The following is a 13090-nucleotide window of genomic DNA, read 5'->3' on the forward strand; positions in this document are numbered from 1 at the left end:
GGCTGGGGATTCAAACCCGCCACCTTAGGTGTATGTGGCTGGCGCCTTAGCCACTTGAGCCACAGGCGCCGAGCCTGAATATACCATTCTTAAGGTCTACAACACTGGTTCTCAACTTTCCTAATGCCTCAACCCTTTAATACAATTCCTGTGGGTCACAACCCACAGGTTGAGAACCGCTGGTCTACAACATGTAGAGCTGCCAACAAAAAAGGAGGTGAGAAGGGGAAATCACTGTTTGAACCAACATAGCACTTCTGATGTTTTCAAATAGTATTGTGAATATTACCATCGATGCAGGAAAATGATAGAGGGAAAAGCTGCTGAGGTACAGGAGGTGGCCACACAATGCAACTTCTTATCAACTCCACTTACCCCTCTGCAGCAGGCTCTGAGTCCCGGTCATCACAGGCTAGGTTGGCAGAGGATCTGGAAGATGCAGACAAAGCCCTCTGGGCACCACCTGCAGCTATCTGCAGTGGGGAGGACACACTGTTTGGGGAAGAGGAGCTATGGAGCTGGGAGGAGGAAGAACGCAGGGTAGGCATGGCGATCCAGCTGGGGAAAGAGAAAGAAAAAAGCTCCTTTTTCCACCTTTATCCACACCATTTGCTCACCCTCAACCCTGACCAGTCAGTCACTTTCTTTCCAAGGGAACTACTCAGGAACTTAGGCGGAGCACAAAAAAAATAAGACAAAAAGTTGACCTAAGGTATTAAGGGATTAAAGACACTCTTGGCCCCAGAAACTGGGTCCGGGGTGGGGGTGGGAGGTTGTCGTTGCTCTCTTAAGAACCGAGCAAGGCATACATCTGGGCAGCTTCACACACACCCCTCCTCAGAGACCTGGAAAGGAAATTTAGACCAAGGACCCCGGACTTTATTTCTAGAAGGCCAGGACCTGATTACACAGGAATGTAATAGGAAGCTCTTAATGACTTGGGGGTGGAGGGCCCACTGGAACGGTGCTGGAAACGCTTAAAGAGTAAAAGGCACGCGTTCTGGTTTCCAAGGTGTTATCCACGACTGATTGTGGTAAGCTTCTTTGGTCTAAGGAGCCTTCCCACCGCTCTTGGGGCCTGGAGACGGGATTCTCCAGCTCCAGTGGAGAAGCCACTGAGACCCCGACTAGGGAGGCTCCTCCTGTCAGGGTCAGGAGGGTGGGGGCAGGGTGTATTCTTGGGTCAAAGAGGAGCCTCACTGTCCGAGTCCGGAAGAGCGACTTCTGACTGAGCAGGATTCAGGCAAGGTCACAGCCTCAGGTCCCTCAGGCTTCTGTGGTCACGCCACTTTCGGCACAGACACCCTCCGTTTCCCTTCCGCTGGTGAAAAAGGGCAGAAAAAAAGCGGGAAGGCACGAGGCGCGCTGTGCGCAGGCGCAAGCCCAACGGCTCGCCCCAGGGGTAGTAATTGTCGCGAGGTTTGGGAGTGTGTGAGCTCGTGCTTACCACGTTCCATTCGCGCCGCTCTACAGCCTCGTGCGGCAGCGAGCTCTGGAGCGTGCAGTACTGTCACGTGGGCTCAGGCACGCGGGCCGCCAACTTTAGCCCTGCTCCACCCCACCCCTTTGCCCCCAATATACCCCTTCCATACAACAGACTTCGTATTAGACTCTCAGTAGCCTCTTCAATGTGGCTTCTCAACTGCCATAGGGTGGGTTTTACCCAGGCCCCGCCTCTCGATCCGGATTAACCACGCCCCTGTTCCACCAACCTCCTTTAGTACGGCTGTGTCCCGCCCCCTTCCCGAGATTCCTCACTACATTGGTTTAATTTCTCCATTGACTCCGCCCCCGAGGACGGCTCCTTACCTTCATTGGCCGGACCTCACCTCGGGCCCTGCCCCCGGTACGGCTCCGGGCTCCCATTGTCTTGGCAGATGCCGCCTACTCCAGCTATCGTGCTCTGTATTCAGTTTTCGGGGGTCGAACTCTTTCTAGGTCCCGCGGCGGAAAACCGGATTTCCGAGTTTGAGCGGCTCTTATTTCCTGCTTAGGACCCACTTTGCCGCCCCAGGGTGGCTGCAGCTATGTCCTCGCTGCGACCCTTCCTGCTTCTGCTGCTGCCTCTGTGTCCGGGTCCTGGTCCCGGACTGGGGAGCGAGGCAAAGGTCATCCGGAGTTGTGCAGAAACCCGGGAGGCGCTGGGGTCCCGAGGATATAGCTTAAACCTAATCCCTCCCGCCATGATCTCAGGTGAGGAGAAAGAGGAAGATTAGAGAATTAGGGGTGGAGGGCGGGGGCGGGTCCTCCCCATCTCACAATAACTCTGTTCCCTTTCAGAGTGACCGTTACGATCATTTTTTCATCCCATAATAATGCCTCTCCTCCTGTAACTTCCTTAACGTGGTCACAATAACCTTCCTGTGCACAGAATAGCTGTCTTATTCACCACCACCCCCAGGAATCCCTTCCTCATAATTAGCAACCCCCATGTGTTTCTTTCTTCACAGCCATGTTCTCTTCGGTATTTCTCTGAGCCCCTTCTATGATACTTCATGCTCACCAAGTAATCCCACCCCACCACATCCCATTCTTCATCCTATAGAAGCTGTCCTACAAATCCTTTAAGGTCAGGGTGTGTGATGTTGGAGAAGGTTACCTGAGGACACTCCAACCACTAATTTGTCCTTCGGGGCACTTGTCAAATAGGTGATCCCATGGCAAATGGGAATGGACTTGGGATGGGTGAGGGAATTCGGTCAGGTGGGGATGAGGAAGCAGACAATAGAAAAGACACCAGACAGATAGAAGAGAAGGAATTCTCCGCACTCTGAGATAGGTGACATATGAAAGGAATTTCATATCACTTCCTACCATTCCTCTATATCTTCCCTGTCCAGGTGAGCACCTCCGGGTCTGTTCCCAGGAGTACACCTGCTGTTCCAGTGAAATAGAGCAGAGGCTGATGAAGGAGTCTGAAGCCACCTTTCGAAGCTTGATGGAGGACAACAGCTCCTTCCTGGTTCATACCCTGGCTGTCCAGCACAGAAAATTTAATGGTGAGGACCTGGGTTTTCCGAGCCTGGCTTCACACCTCTTCTATGTGCTCATGACCACAACAGGCTTCCTGTCCCTACTCCCTACTCCATCCCTAAGGTACTCTATTCCCTCCCAGTCCTGGCTTAGCCCCGCATTCCTGCTTAAGCCTCCCAAGTAGATGGGATTACAGAGTCTCTGCAGGGCCCTGCCCTCCCCTATTCCCAGTTTCTGACTTCACTTGTCTTTTCCCTTCTTTCTCCTTCCCATCCCTCTTGGCCTCACCCCATCTATTCCCTGCATTTACCGCAGAGTTTTTTCGGGACATGCTCTCGGTAGCCCAGCACTCCCTGACCCAGCTCTTCTCCCACTCCTACGGCCGCCTGTATGCCCAGCACGCCCTCATATTCAATGGCCTGTTCTCTCGGCTGCGGGACTTCTATGAGAAGTCTGGTGAGGGGTTGGATGACACCTTGGTGGACTTCTGGGCACAGCTCCTGGAAAGAGCGTTCCCCCTGCTGCACCCACACTACAGCTTTCCCCCTGACTACCTGTTCTGCCTCTCGCGCCTCGCCTCCTCTACTGATGGCTCTCTGCAGCCCTTCGGGGACTCACCCCGCCGACTCCGCCTGCAGGTGAGGGTTCCTGAGGCCTGAGCTTCAGTCACTTCTGACCTAGTGACCTCTAAATTGTGCACTACTCACCTCCAAACTAATGTGCTCCAGTCACCCTTGACCTGGTGACACCCTCACACACTGCATTGCATCATCTCTGACCTGGTGACCCCTATCTCGAGCCTCAGTCACCCGTACCTGACCCAGTGCTCCTGGTCTCCTTTAAGTGGACACCCCTACCCCCATTCTGGGGCTTCTTTCACACATTTATTTACCCTTGGCCCCCAGCTACCTTTCTGCCAACTCTTTGTTTTTTGAGACAGTCTCACTCTGTCACCTGGGCTACAATGCAGTATTGTCATCATGGTTCACTGCAACTTCAAAGTTCTGGGCTCAAGTAATCCTCCTGCTGCAGCCTCCCGAGTAGTTGGGATTACAGGCAAGCACCACCCAGCCCAGGTAGTTTTTCCATTTTTAGTAGAGATGGGATCTTACTCTTGCTCACACTGGTCTAGAACTCCTGAGCTCAAGCGATCCTCCTGCCTCAGCTTCCCAGAGTGCTAGGATTACAGGCATGAACTTCCTTTGGTTCAACTAAACAGGAATTAGGCATTCCATATATATATATTTTTTTTTTTTTTTTTGAGACAGAGCCTCAAGCTGTTGCCCTGGGTAGAGTGCCATGGCATCACAGCTCATAGCAGCCACCCACTCTTAGGCTCAAGCGAGTCTCCTGCCTCAGCCTCCCAAGTAGCTAGGAGGCACAGGCACCCGCCACAACGCCCGGCTATTTTTTGGTTGCAGCCGTCATTGTTGTTTTTGGCGGTCCTGGGCTGGATTCGAACCTGCGACCTTAGGTGTATGTGGCTGGCACCTTAGCCGCTTAAGCTACAGGCACGGAACCTAGGCATTCAATATTTAAGAGGAATTTTTTCTTTTTTTTTTTTTTTTGACCGAGCCTCAAGCTATCCCCCCTGGGTAGAGTGCCATGGCATCACGCTCACAGCAACCTCCAACTCCTGGGCTCAAGTGAGTCTTCTGCCTCAGCCTCCCAAGTAGCTGGGACTACAGGCGCCCGCCACAACGCCTGGCCATTTTTTGGTTGCAGCCATCATTGTTGTTTGGCGGGCCCGGGCAGGGGATTCGAACCCGCCACCTTAGGTGTATGTGGCTGGCGCCTTAGCCACTTGAGCCACAGACGCCAAGCCAGGCATTTTCACATATAATATGGCATTTAACTGTCATCATAACTTTGCGAGGTAGATATCCTTATCTTACAGATGAGAAAACAGGATTCTACAGGCATTTTCACATATAATATGGCATGTAACTGTCATCATAACTCTGCAAGGTAGTTATCTTTATCTTACAGATGAGAAAACAGGATTCTATAGGTTAAGGTCTCACAGACAGTACAAGTGGCAAAGCTGTATCTCACACCGAGGTCTTCTGGCTTCAAGTTCAGTGTTAGTTCTGATACACATTCTATCTCCAAGCCATGTATAACACAGTCCTCCCCGTCTCCCCCCAAACCTGGTTCCCCTAATCCTTTTAGACTATAATTCCTGTGAGCCTCTTGAACCTGCCTCTTTCTATACCACCAGACACTCTCCTCATCCTAAGAAAATCTCACAGCCCTAACCCCCACTGCTTATCCCTTTAGTACAATCTCTTGGCCCCAGTCTTGACTGACTCATGACAACCTGTGGTTTTTCTCCTCTTCTTTCTTTTACCCCAGATAACCCGGGCCCTTGTGGCTGCCCGGGCCTTTACCGACAGCCTAGAGACTGGAAGAGAGGTGATCAGTGAGGCACTTAAGGTTAGAGGGCTTGAATGTGGGCAAGACTCAGGGAGGGAGGGACAGAAGTGGGAAAGGCCTCAGAAGGAAAGGTCAAGCACCAGCTGGGAAGAGAGGACTGGGGCCTGCCCATATTGGCCTCGGAGCCCGAGCCCTCGTGTCCCAAGGAGGGGGCTAAAGTCTGCCCTGGATCATGATCCATGGTCTCCTACATCCCTGACCCTCTCCTGCCCTCTGATGACTCACAGCCCTTGCCAGTCCCCAGGGGCATATTCATCTCCATAGCAATCAGGATTGGAGTATTGGGCCCCTCTGGATCCTCTAGAACCCCTCAGGGATTCCCCTTCCCTGTTACTAAAGGCGATATTCCTGGCTTGGCCTCTCTCACCTCCAATCCTCCCCTGACCTCCCAGCCCCACCTCCTGCCTCACTGTCTCTTCCCTCCCCAACTATCATGGGCTCACTCTTGTTCTGGAATCATCTCAGACCTCCGACTGCCTCTCTAGTTCTACTCCCATGAAACAGTATCTGTGACCTGTCCCCTAGTAACTTCTGTCCTCAGATCTGTAGCAGCCTTGTAGTATCACCTGCTGCTGTGTGGGCTCACGAACCCTATGTATTGACACCCAGCTCCCCAAACAGAACCTGAAGAAGGTGCAGTTGGATATTTGACTTCTCCCTGTGCCCAGCACCAGTGTTAGCTGAGAGCAACCAGGGTGTTTGTGGATGACACAGCTGTGTTCTTTACTCCCAGGTGCAGGTGTCTGAAGGCTGTCGCCAGGCTCTGATGCGTCTGATTGGCTGCCCCTTTTGTCAGGGGGTCCCCTTACTTAAGCCCTGCCAGGGCTTCTGCCTCAATGTGGTTCGTGGCTGTCTCAGCAACAGAGAACTGGAGCCTGACTGGAGCAGCTATCTGGGTGAGGGGATTCATGAAAGCCTGTAATAAAGGAGGGCCTTGAATATGGCTAGGGCAGGTGTAGGGGGCAGGTGAGGTGAGCTGGGGTAAAGCCACATGGAGGTGGAAGGTGTGAGGGGGTTCTTGTCATGTAATCCCCCCAAATACTTTGCTGCTCCTCTCTAAGGCCTGAGTGAGGATGTATGGGAACATCCCAGTTCAGTGAGTGTCACCCCTCATTCCACCCTTTCTCTTTCTCTATCTCCTTCTAGATAGTCTCTTGCTCCTGGCTAAGAAGCTCCAGGGCCCCTTTTCCTTTGAGCTGGCTGCTGAGTCTATTGGGGTGAAGATCTCAGAGGGTTTGATGTATCTACAGGAAAACAGTGTGAAGGTGTCCACCCAGGTACAGGGAAGAAAAGGGAGGAGGTGAAGCCTGGGGCAAGGGGGACAGAGTAGGGGTGTCAGCCCAGGTTCAGGAAAGATAACAGCAGAAGTGAAGCCTGGGGTGGGGGACAGTGTGGGTAACAGGGAGACATGGTAGGGTATCTGGGGAGATGTGGAGTATCAGGGAAAACTGTCGGGTTAGATTAGAGACACAGGATAGGTTTTTTGTTTGTTTGTTTGTTTGTTTGTTTTTTGCAGTTTTTGGCCAGAGCTGGGTTTGAACTCCCCACCTCAAGCATATGGGGCTGGTGCCCTACTCCTTTGAGCCACAGGCGCCACCCTCAGGATAGGTTTTACTGCAGGGTGACTGTGTGTGAGGTCTCTCCCTGTGCTGCAGGTATTTCAAGAATGCGGTCCCCTACACAAGGTGCCAGCCAGAAACCGCAGGACCCCTAAGCTGTCTAGGGAAGACGCGGGCCGGCGGAGGGTGTTGGTGGCCCAGGAGGAGCGGCCCACTACGGCAGCAGGCACCAACATGCACCGGCTGGTGAGTGGAGGTTCAGGCGGGGGGGCGGGGAGCTGACGGAGAGAGGGGCGCTCCAGCTCGCGCCGCCCCCTCTTTCTCTCTCCCACACTCCCAGGTGTGGGAGCTCCGCGAGAGGCTGGGCAGGATGCGGGGCATCTGGGCCCGGCTGTCCCTGACAGTGTGCGGAGACTCCCGCATGGCAGTAGACGTCTCGCAGGAGGACGCACCCTGCTGGACGGGATCCGGACGGGGCCGGTGAGGCGCATGGGCGGCGTGGTAGGGGTCGACAGGGCTGGAGGTCTGCGCGGGCGGGCGGAGCTTCGGGGCTGCTCTGTTCGTAGATACTTGCCACCAGTGGTCGGGGGATCCGCAGCGGAGCAACACAACCCTGAGCTGCAGGTGGATGTCTCGCGCCCCGATGTGTCAACACGGCGGTGGCGGCTTATGCTTCGGGCGGCCACAGCCAGGATGAAGGCGGCCACTGTTGGACATAATTTGGACGGGCCGGACCGGGGTGAGACCTGGGTGCCCCCAAATCTAAGCTCCACCCATTGCTTTTCAAGTCCCTACCCTGGCTTCGTAGTTCCCACCCCTGCTTCTCTACTGGTAACATTCATTCATTCATTCATTGATTTAACAAGCGTCTATTGATCGCTGACCTTAAGCATAAAAAGTAGACAACCAGTGAGTGGGTCTCTATCTTGGAATTTATGGCCCTGTGGAGGAGACATGCAAACATTATTACAGAACAGTGGGAAGCTTCTTATTATGGGCAAAAGGCCATGGGAAGATGAGGGAGGCACAGGGGGCAGTGGCATTGGGCTGGTCCCCTAAGGTGGAATTTGCCATAGAATCAAGGCATATACTCATTTTTTCTTTCTCCTTTTAATCTGTCTGTCTCTGTCTCTCTGTCATTCTCCCTCACCCCCTTCTTGGTGGCTCTCTGCTTCTTTGTACTTTGCTTTTTCTGTCTTTTCCTGTTTATCCTCTCTCCCCATCTGCCTCTCTTTTTCTGCCCCCCCCCCCGCCTTCCTGTCACTCACTGTCTTTCTCCCTCCTCCCTACTTCATGGATCTACCTGTTTGTCTCCTGCCTCTTTTTCTGTTTTTATCTCAATTTCTCTTCCTTCTTATTTGTCTCCCTCTCATCTCCCCTGCATCTTTTCCCCGTTGCTGTCTTTCTGTGTCTCTCCTTGCAGATGAGGACGCCAGCGGGTCTGGAGGAGGACAGCAGTATGCAGATGACTGGATGGCTGGGGCAGCAGCTGTGGCCCCTCCAGTCCGGCCTCCTCGGCCTCTTCGGCCTGCGAGCCCTCCTCGGAGAGACAGTTTTGGAAAAAGAGGAGGAGGTGGCAGAGGAGGAGGTGGCAGTGCCCGACACAACCAGGGCAGAAGCAGGAGTGGGGGGCTATCTGTTTTTGTTCATACCCAACCCATCCTCATTCTTTCCCTCTCAGCCCTGACCCTGCTTGGACCTCGATAACAGGGGAGGGGCGCCCTAGCATTAGAAGGGTTCAAGGCCTTTTCCCCTGCTCCCCCCTCAGCTGGGTCTGGGGAGGAGTTTGAGGGGTCTGCAGAGAGGGTGAATGGACTTTGCAGGTAAATGTCTGGGGCCCCAAATCCAGGAGATTTCCCTTGGGGAGTTGAAGAGAGTTGGATGTTCACAATATTTATTTTTTCATTTGGTAAGGGGGGGGGCTGAAAGTATTTATTTAGGAGGGATTGTGGTCTGCTTAAGAGGGTGTAGCCTTCAGCTCTTTAAGGCTGGAGATCAGCCTAACATGGGAGAAAGGGGGCAGTTTTAGACTTACAGTTGGGAGATGAGGCTTGAAGAAAGTTGTAAGTGGGAGGGGTGGAATGCTAATGGGTTGGGTGCACCTGGTCTCAGAAATGGACAAAGCTGAGTACTGAAGTACTGATTGGTTGCAGGGCAGGGGACTGGGGTGTGAGTAGGATATGAGGTTCTGTGGGCTGACATTCTGCTGAGTATTTTTAGCATCAATTTCTTAAATTAAAAATTTTGTAAATCTCAACTCATGACTGTGTCCTCAACATCTGTCACAAACTCCCAAGTTTCATGTTTTAGTGTTTGAGTCTGTTTTTCTTCAAATAAATGGTAATTTATTGGACCCTGGTGTGGCTTTCTGTGCCTTCAGCATCAGTCCCTTAGTCCTGGCTCCTAGCAGAGACCCCAAGGCTTCTGAGACTGGCTCAGTTTCTGTCTCTCTTTGAACCTGTCCCTAGGACACAGGCTGAGGAGTGACACACACATCCCAGTCTCTAAGTTGTCCAACTTAAAAGGGAGAATGGTAGGGACAATTTAGGAACTGTATGAGGAAGTGCCTTGTCACCTACAAAATGCTGTTTGAACACCGAGGCATTCAGAATAGTACCACACCACTGTCCCCTACCTTCAGGGTGAGGGACCTCGTTCTTTGAGTGTCAGCCACTGGCTACCTCCTCAAGTCCTTGACAATGTCTCCTTTTAACTCTAGTCTATCACTTTTTTCTTTCTTTCTGAAGCCTGAATGAATCTTTTGTTCTGCAGAAAGCTGAGAGAAAAGGTAGAATAGATTAGTGAGTGTGAAAGGAGGGTGGAAATGGCGTCTTCCAAGGGCAGGCTAAGTGCCCAGGCTGAGGGCAAGATGCAGGGGAGGGGAGACCAAGAGACGCGATGGAAGACTGAGCAGCTGCTCGAGCTGGCAGACAAAGGGAGGGGGGAGGAGCCAGCGCCGAGAAAGTTTGTGGGGAAAGTTGAGCTGAGCAAGGAGCCGGGCGTTGGCTGGGGCAGGCGGGAGGGCCCTGCAGATTTCCCTGCTGCTCCCCTTGTGGCCTGGTGAGTGGGCAAGTGAAGCAACTCTCGAATTCTTGGGAGGAGACCCGAGGGGCTCATAGAACTACAGGGTGGGGGCCAACAAAAGGCTGACAGTAGACTGAGCAGTAATCAAAGCTGAAGGGTACAGAGAGGTGGGATGGGGATAATGGGAAGAGGAAGACAGATGGAAGGAAATGAACTCAGGACAGGAGAGTCGTGGCTGATTCTGGGGTCTGTGCTGGGGGTAGGTAGGAATTGGAGAATCATGCCAGAGGAGGTGGGTCTAGGTAGGAGAATGGATTCTCTCTGCCTGGGCTTACCTCTGTCAGGGAAGGGGGCTGTCTGCACTTACTTGAGGGGTCGTGGTCGGTGATTGGAAGTTATAATCTGAAGGGGCAGGGCCAAAGTCTTGGTGGATTAGGAAACTCAGTATTTGTGTCACAGAGTTTCTTGCTCTCCAGCCCCACCCTCTCAGTCTTCTATGGGTACACTGATAGGGTAGGAAAGTGGGATGGGGGTGTGTCCAGGGATCTGGGCTTTTCTCTCTCACTGGAGTCTGCCCCGTGCTGAAAGAGAGGAGAAAGAGGTGCCTGAGTTTACTACACAATGGCTCTTACTTATGTCAAAGCCACTTATATAAATCTAACCTCCCTTCTTCCTGCTTAGGTTCATCAACCTGTGTCCTGTCTGCTCCTGGTTCCCTCCTTATGGCTTCTCACCCCCACTTGAGACAGAGAGGCTTAGGAGAAAGCCAGGGCCTGCCTCAATCTGACCTGTCATAATGAGCTGATTAGTCTGATCTCTGGCTGGCTGTTTCATTCATGATCTGAGTCTCTTATTTCCCTTCCAAATCCCTGAGTCTTAGAGGGAACCATGGTGGGGGGGGTGGGGTGGAGAGGATGGAGCCAAGAAAGAGGATGACAGTAGAGGGAGTAGTTATGAGACCACGTAGAAGACTTTAGGTGTTGACAGCCCCCAGTTCGTTCCCTCCCTGAGTGAGGTAGGTCTCAGCTGCAGCAGGAGGGGAGACTCTACCTCAGACTCCCCTCCTTCCCCCTCATTTTCCTTCTAGACGCTGACAGAGGCAAAAATCTGCTAACTCAGGGGGCAGGCTCAACCAAAGCTGTGAACAGGCCTGGGGAATGACCCCCCGAAATCCAACCAGTGCCTTCCGTGGCTGCAGGGCTGTCTCGAGCCGTCTCTGCCTCTGTACCCTGTCCTGGCTCTGTCCCTTTCTAGCTTCACCCTTCCCTGTACTACATGGGCCCTCTGTCTCCTACCAGGACGATGCGGTTCTGGGGGCCTCGGAGCCTGGGGGTGGCTCTGGGAGTCTTCATGACCATCGGATTTGCCCTCCAGCTCTGGGGGGGACCTTTCCAGAGGTGAGTTCCAATCTTGTCCCAGCTCCCTACAAATGCCCCCACTTCCTCCCTCCCATACCACTTGGGGTTTTGACTCTCAGGGACTCCATGCCCTCTGGTCCTCTCCACAAGAAGCCTATCCACTTACTACTGAAGGATAGGACACTTGCCATCCATCTTTTCCCAGGCTACCCAAGCTGCAGCTCCGACATCCCTGGGCCCCATCCCCAAGACCAGCCTCTCCGTCCTGCCCACCCCAGCAGCGGCTAGTGTTCCTGAAGACGCATAAATCGGGGAGCAGCTCTGTGCTGAGCCTGCTTCATCGCTACGGGGACCGGCACGGGCTGCGCTTCGCTCTCCCTGCCCGCTACCAGTTCGGCTACCCAAGGCTTTTCCAGGCCTCTCGGGTCAAAGGCCACCACCCCCAGGGTGGAGACACCCAGTTCCCCTTCCACATCCTCTGTCACCACATGAGGTTCAACCTGAAAGAGGTGAGGGGTGTAGTGGGGGGTGGATGGGGTTGGACATCACTTTCACCCAAAAGTTGGACATGGGGGCCAGTCACAGGGAGAAATTTCCTATTGCCCTCTGTTCATGTATCCCTTCCCCAGTAGCTTCTGGGAGCCAGAGTCCTCCTCTCTCCCATCTGGTGCTACCCCAGTCTCTTTCCTTTACCAATTTATTTCTTTGGTGTCATTGGCCTGCCAGTTGAGCTCCGAACTCGTACCTCCAGGTCCCCCTGGCCCTCCTCAGTGTCTCTTCCACTGCCACTAGAGGGCCCCTGCTCCTCCACTGCCTCCTGACTTTTCTTCCTCTCATTCCCCCACTATGTCTGCCATATATTTCTTTTTGCTAATTTTGTCCTTTTTGCTAATTTTTTTGTAGAGATGGGCTCTTGCTATGTTGTCCAGGTTGGTCTTGAACTCCTGGGCTCAAGTGATTCTCCCCCTTTAACCTCCCAAAGTGCTGGGATTATAGGCACTGCCCTTGGTCATCTGCCACATTTTGAGGCAGGATCTAGGCTGCAGGCTGTGCTTGCGGCTCAAGGAGTAGGACGCTGACCCCATATGCCAGAGGTGGGCAGTTCAAGCCCAGCCCTGGCCAAAAACTGCAAAAAAAAAAAAAAAAAAAAGATCTAGGCTGAGCATAGCAAAATAATTGGGTGGAAACTGAGTCCTGACACCTAGAAGCCTCAGTTCTAATGGGGAGATGAGCACAGCCCACATAGGAACCCAAGATTGTCAGAAGAAAATCAACATGCAAATGAAAATATACATGGGGAGGAACTAACCTTTACTGAGTATTTACTGAGTGCTGGGTACTAATCTTACCATCACCTTTACAGGAAGGCATTATAAGTGTCTCTAATACACATACAAAAAGTTTGAGTCTCAGAGAGGCTAATTGACCTCCTTAAACACATAGACAGTGATAGAGCTAGGATTTGAACCCAGGTCCACATACTCTAAACTCAAGGCTGCTTCTGAGGTATGTGTATGTGTGCTTGTATCCAAATGGTGTCCATCAAAAGATATGGAACTTTCTGGAGAGATGGGTTTTTTTTTTGAGACAGAGTCTCACTATGTTGCCCTCAATAGAGTGCTGTGGCATCATAGCTCACAGCAATCTCACACTCTTGGGCTTAAGTGAGTCTCTTGCCTCAGCCTCTCAAGTAGCTGAGACTATAGGCATCTGCCACAACAGGCTATTTTTTTTTTTTTT

The 13090-nt window shown here is 52.7% G+C and overlaps 3 protein-coding genes across 3 annotated transcripts in view; 2 read left to right on the top strand and 1 right to left on the bottom strand.

Moving 5' to 3' along the window:
* STAG3 (stromal antigen 3) overlaps positions 1 to 1521 on the bottom strand; it is a 40461-nt gene extending 38940 nt beyond the window's left edge. Inside the window, exons 1-2 of the mRNA XM_012810774.1 lie at positions 1257 to 1521; positions 376 to 558 (exon numbers count right to left, since the gene is read on the bottom strand). Coding sequence (XP_012666228.1) covers positions 376 to 548 — 173 coding nt within the window. The 5' untranslated portion in view covers positions 549 to 558; positions 1257 to 1521. The remainder of the gene's footprint in view (positions 1 to 375; positions 559 to 1256) is intronic.
* Positions 1522 to 1813: 292 nt separating this feature from the next.
* Positions 1814 to 8675, top strand: GPC2 (glypican 2). Its single transcript, XM_003798860.3, has 10 exons — positions 1814 to 2193; positions 2841 to 2999; positions 3289 to 3611; positions 5329 to 5409; positions 6143 to 6305; positions 6556 to 6686; positions 7065 to 7214; positions 7309 to 7448; positions 7535 to 7707; positions 8392 to 8675. The coding sequence occupies exons 1-10, from the start codon at positions 2028 to 2030 to the stop codon at positions 8673 to 8675; spliced, it is 1770 nt and encodes a 589-aa protein (XP_003798908.1). The 5' UTR covers positions 1814 to 2027.
* A 2577-nt stretch (positions 8676 to 11252) lies between these two features.
* Positions 11253 to 13090, top strand: part of GAL3ST4 (galactose-3-O-sulfotransferase 4) — a 4523-nt gene continuing 2685 nt past the window's right edge. The window contains exons 1-2 of the mRNA XM_012810782.2: positions 11253 to 11389; positions 11556 to 11859. Of these exons, the coding sequence (XP_012666236.1) occupies positions 11268 to 11389; positions 11556 to 11859 (426 nt within the window). The 5' untranslated portion in view covers positions 11253 to 11267. The remainder of the gene's footprint in view (positions 11390 to 11555; positions 11860 to 13090) is intronic.

The sequence above is a fragment of the Otolemur garnettii genome, unplaced genomic scaffold, assembly GCF_000181295.1.
Source record: "Otolemur garnettii isolate 467f Iridium unplaced genomic scaffold, OtoGar3 scaffold00142, whole genome shotgun sequence".
Classification (NCBI taxonomy): domain Eukaryota; kingdom Metazoa; phylum Chordata; class Mammalia; order Primates; family Galagidae; genus Otolemur; species Otolemur garnettii.

What these genes read in the sequence shown, in the direction of transcription:
- GPC2 (XM_003798860.3), top strand. Translation starts at nt 2,028, where the DNA reads ATGTCCTCGCTGCGACCCTTCCTGCTTCTGCTGCTGCCTCTGTGTCCG. An exon ending in TGATCAGTGAGGCACTTAAG is followed by an intron (nt 5,410 to 6,142) that starts GTTAGAGGGCTT and finishes CTTTACTCCCAG; the next exon opens with GTGCAGGTGTCTGAAGGCTG. An exon ending in GTGTGAAGGTGTCCACCCAG is followed by an intron (nt 6,687 to 7,064) that starts GTACAGGGAAGA and finishes CCTGTGCTGCAG; the next exon opens with GTATTTCAAGAATGCGGTCC.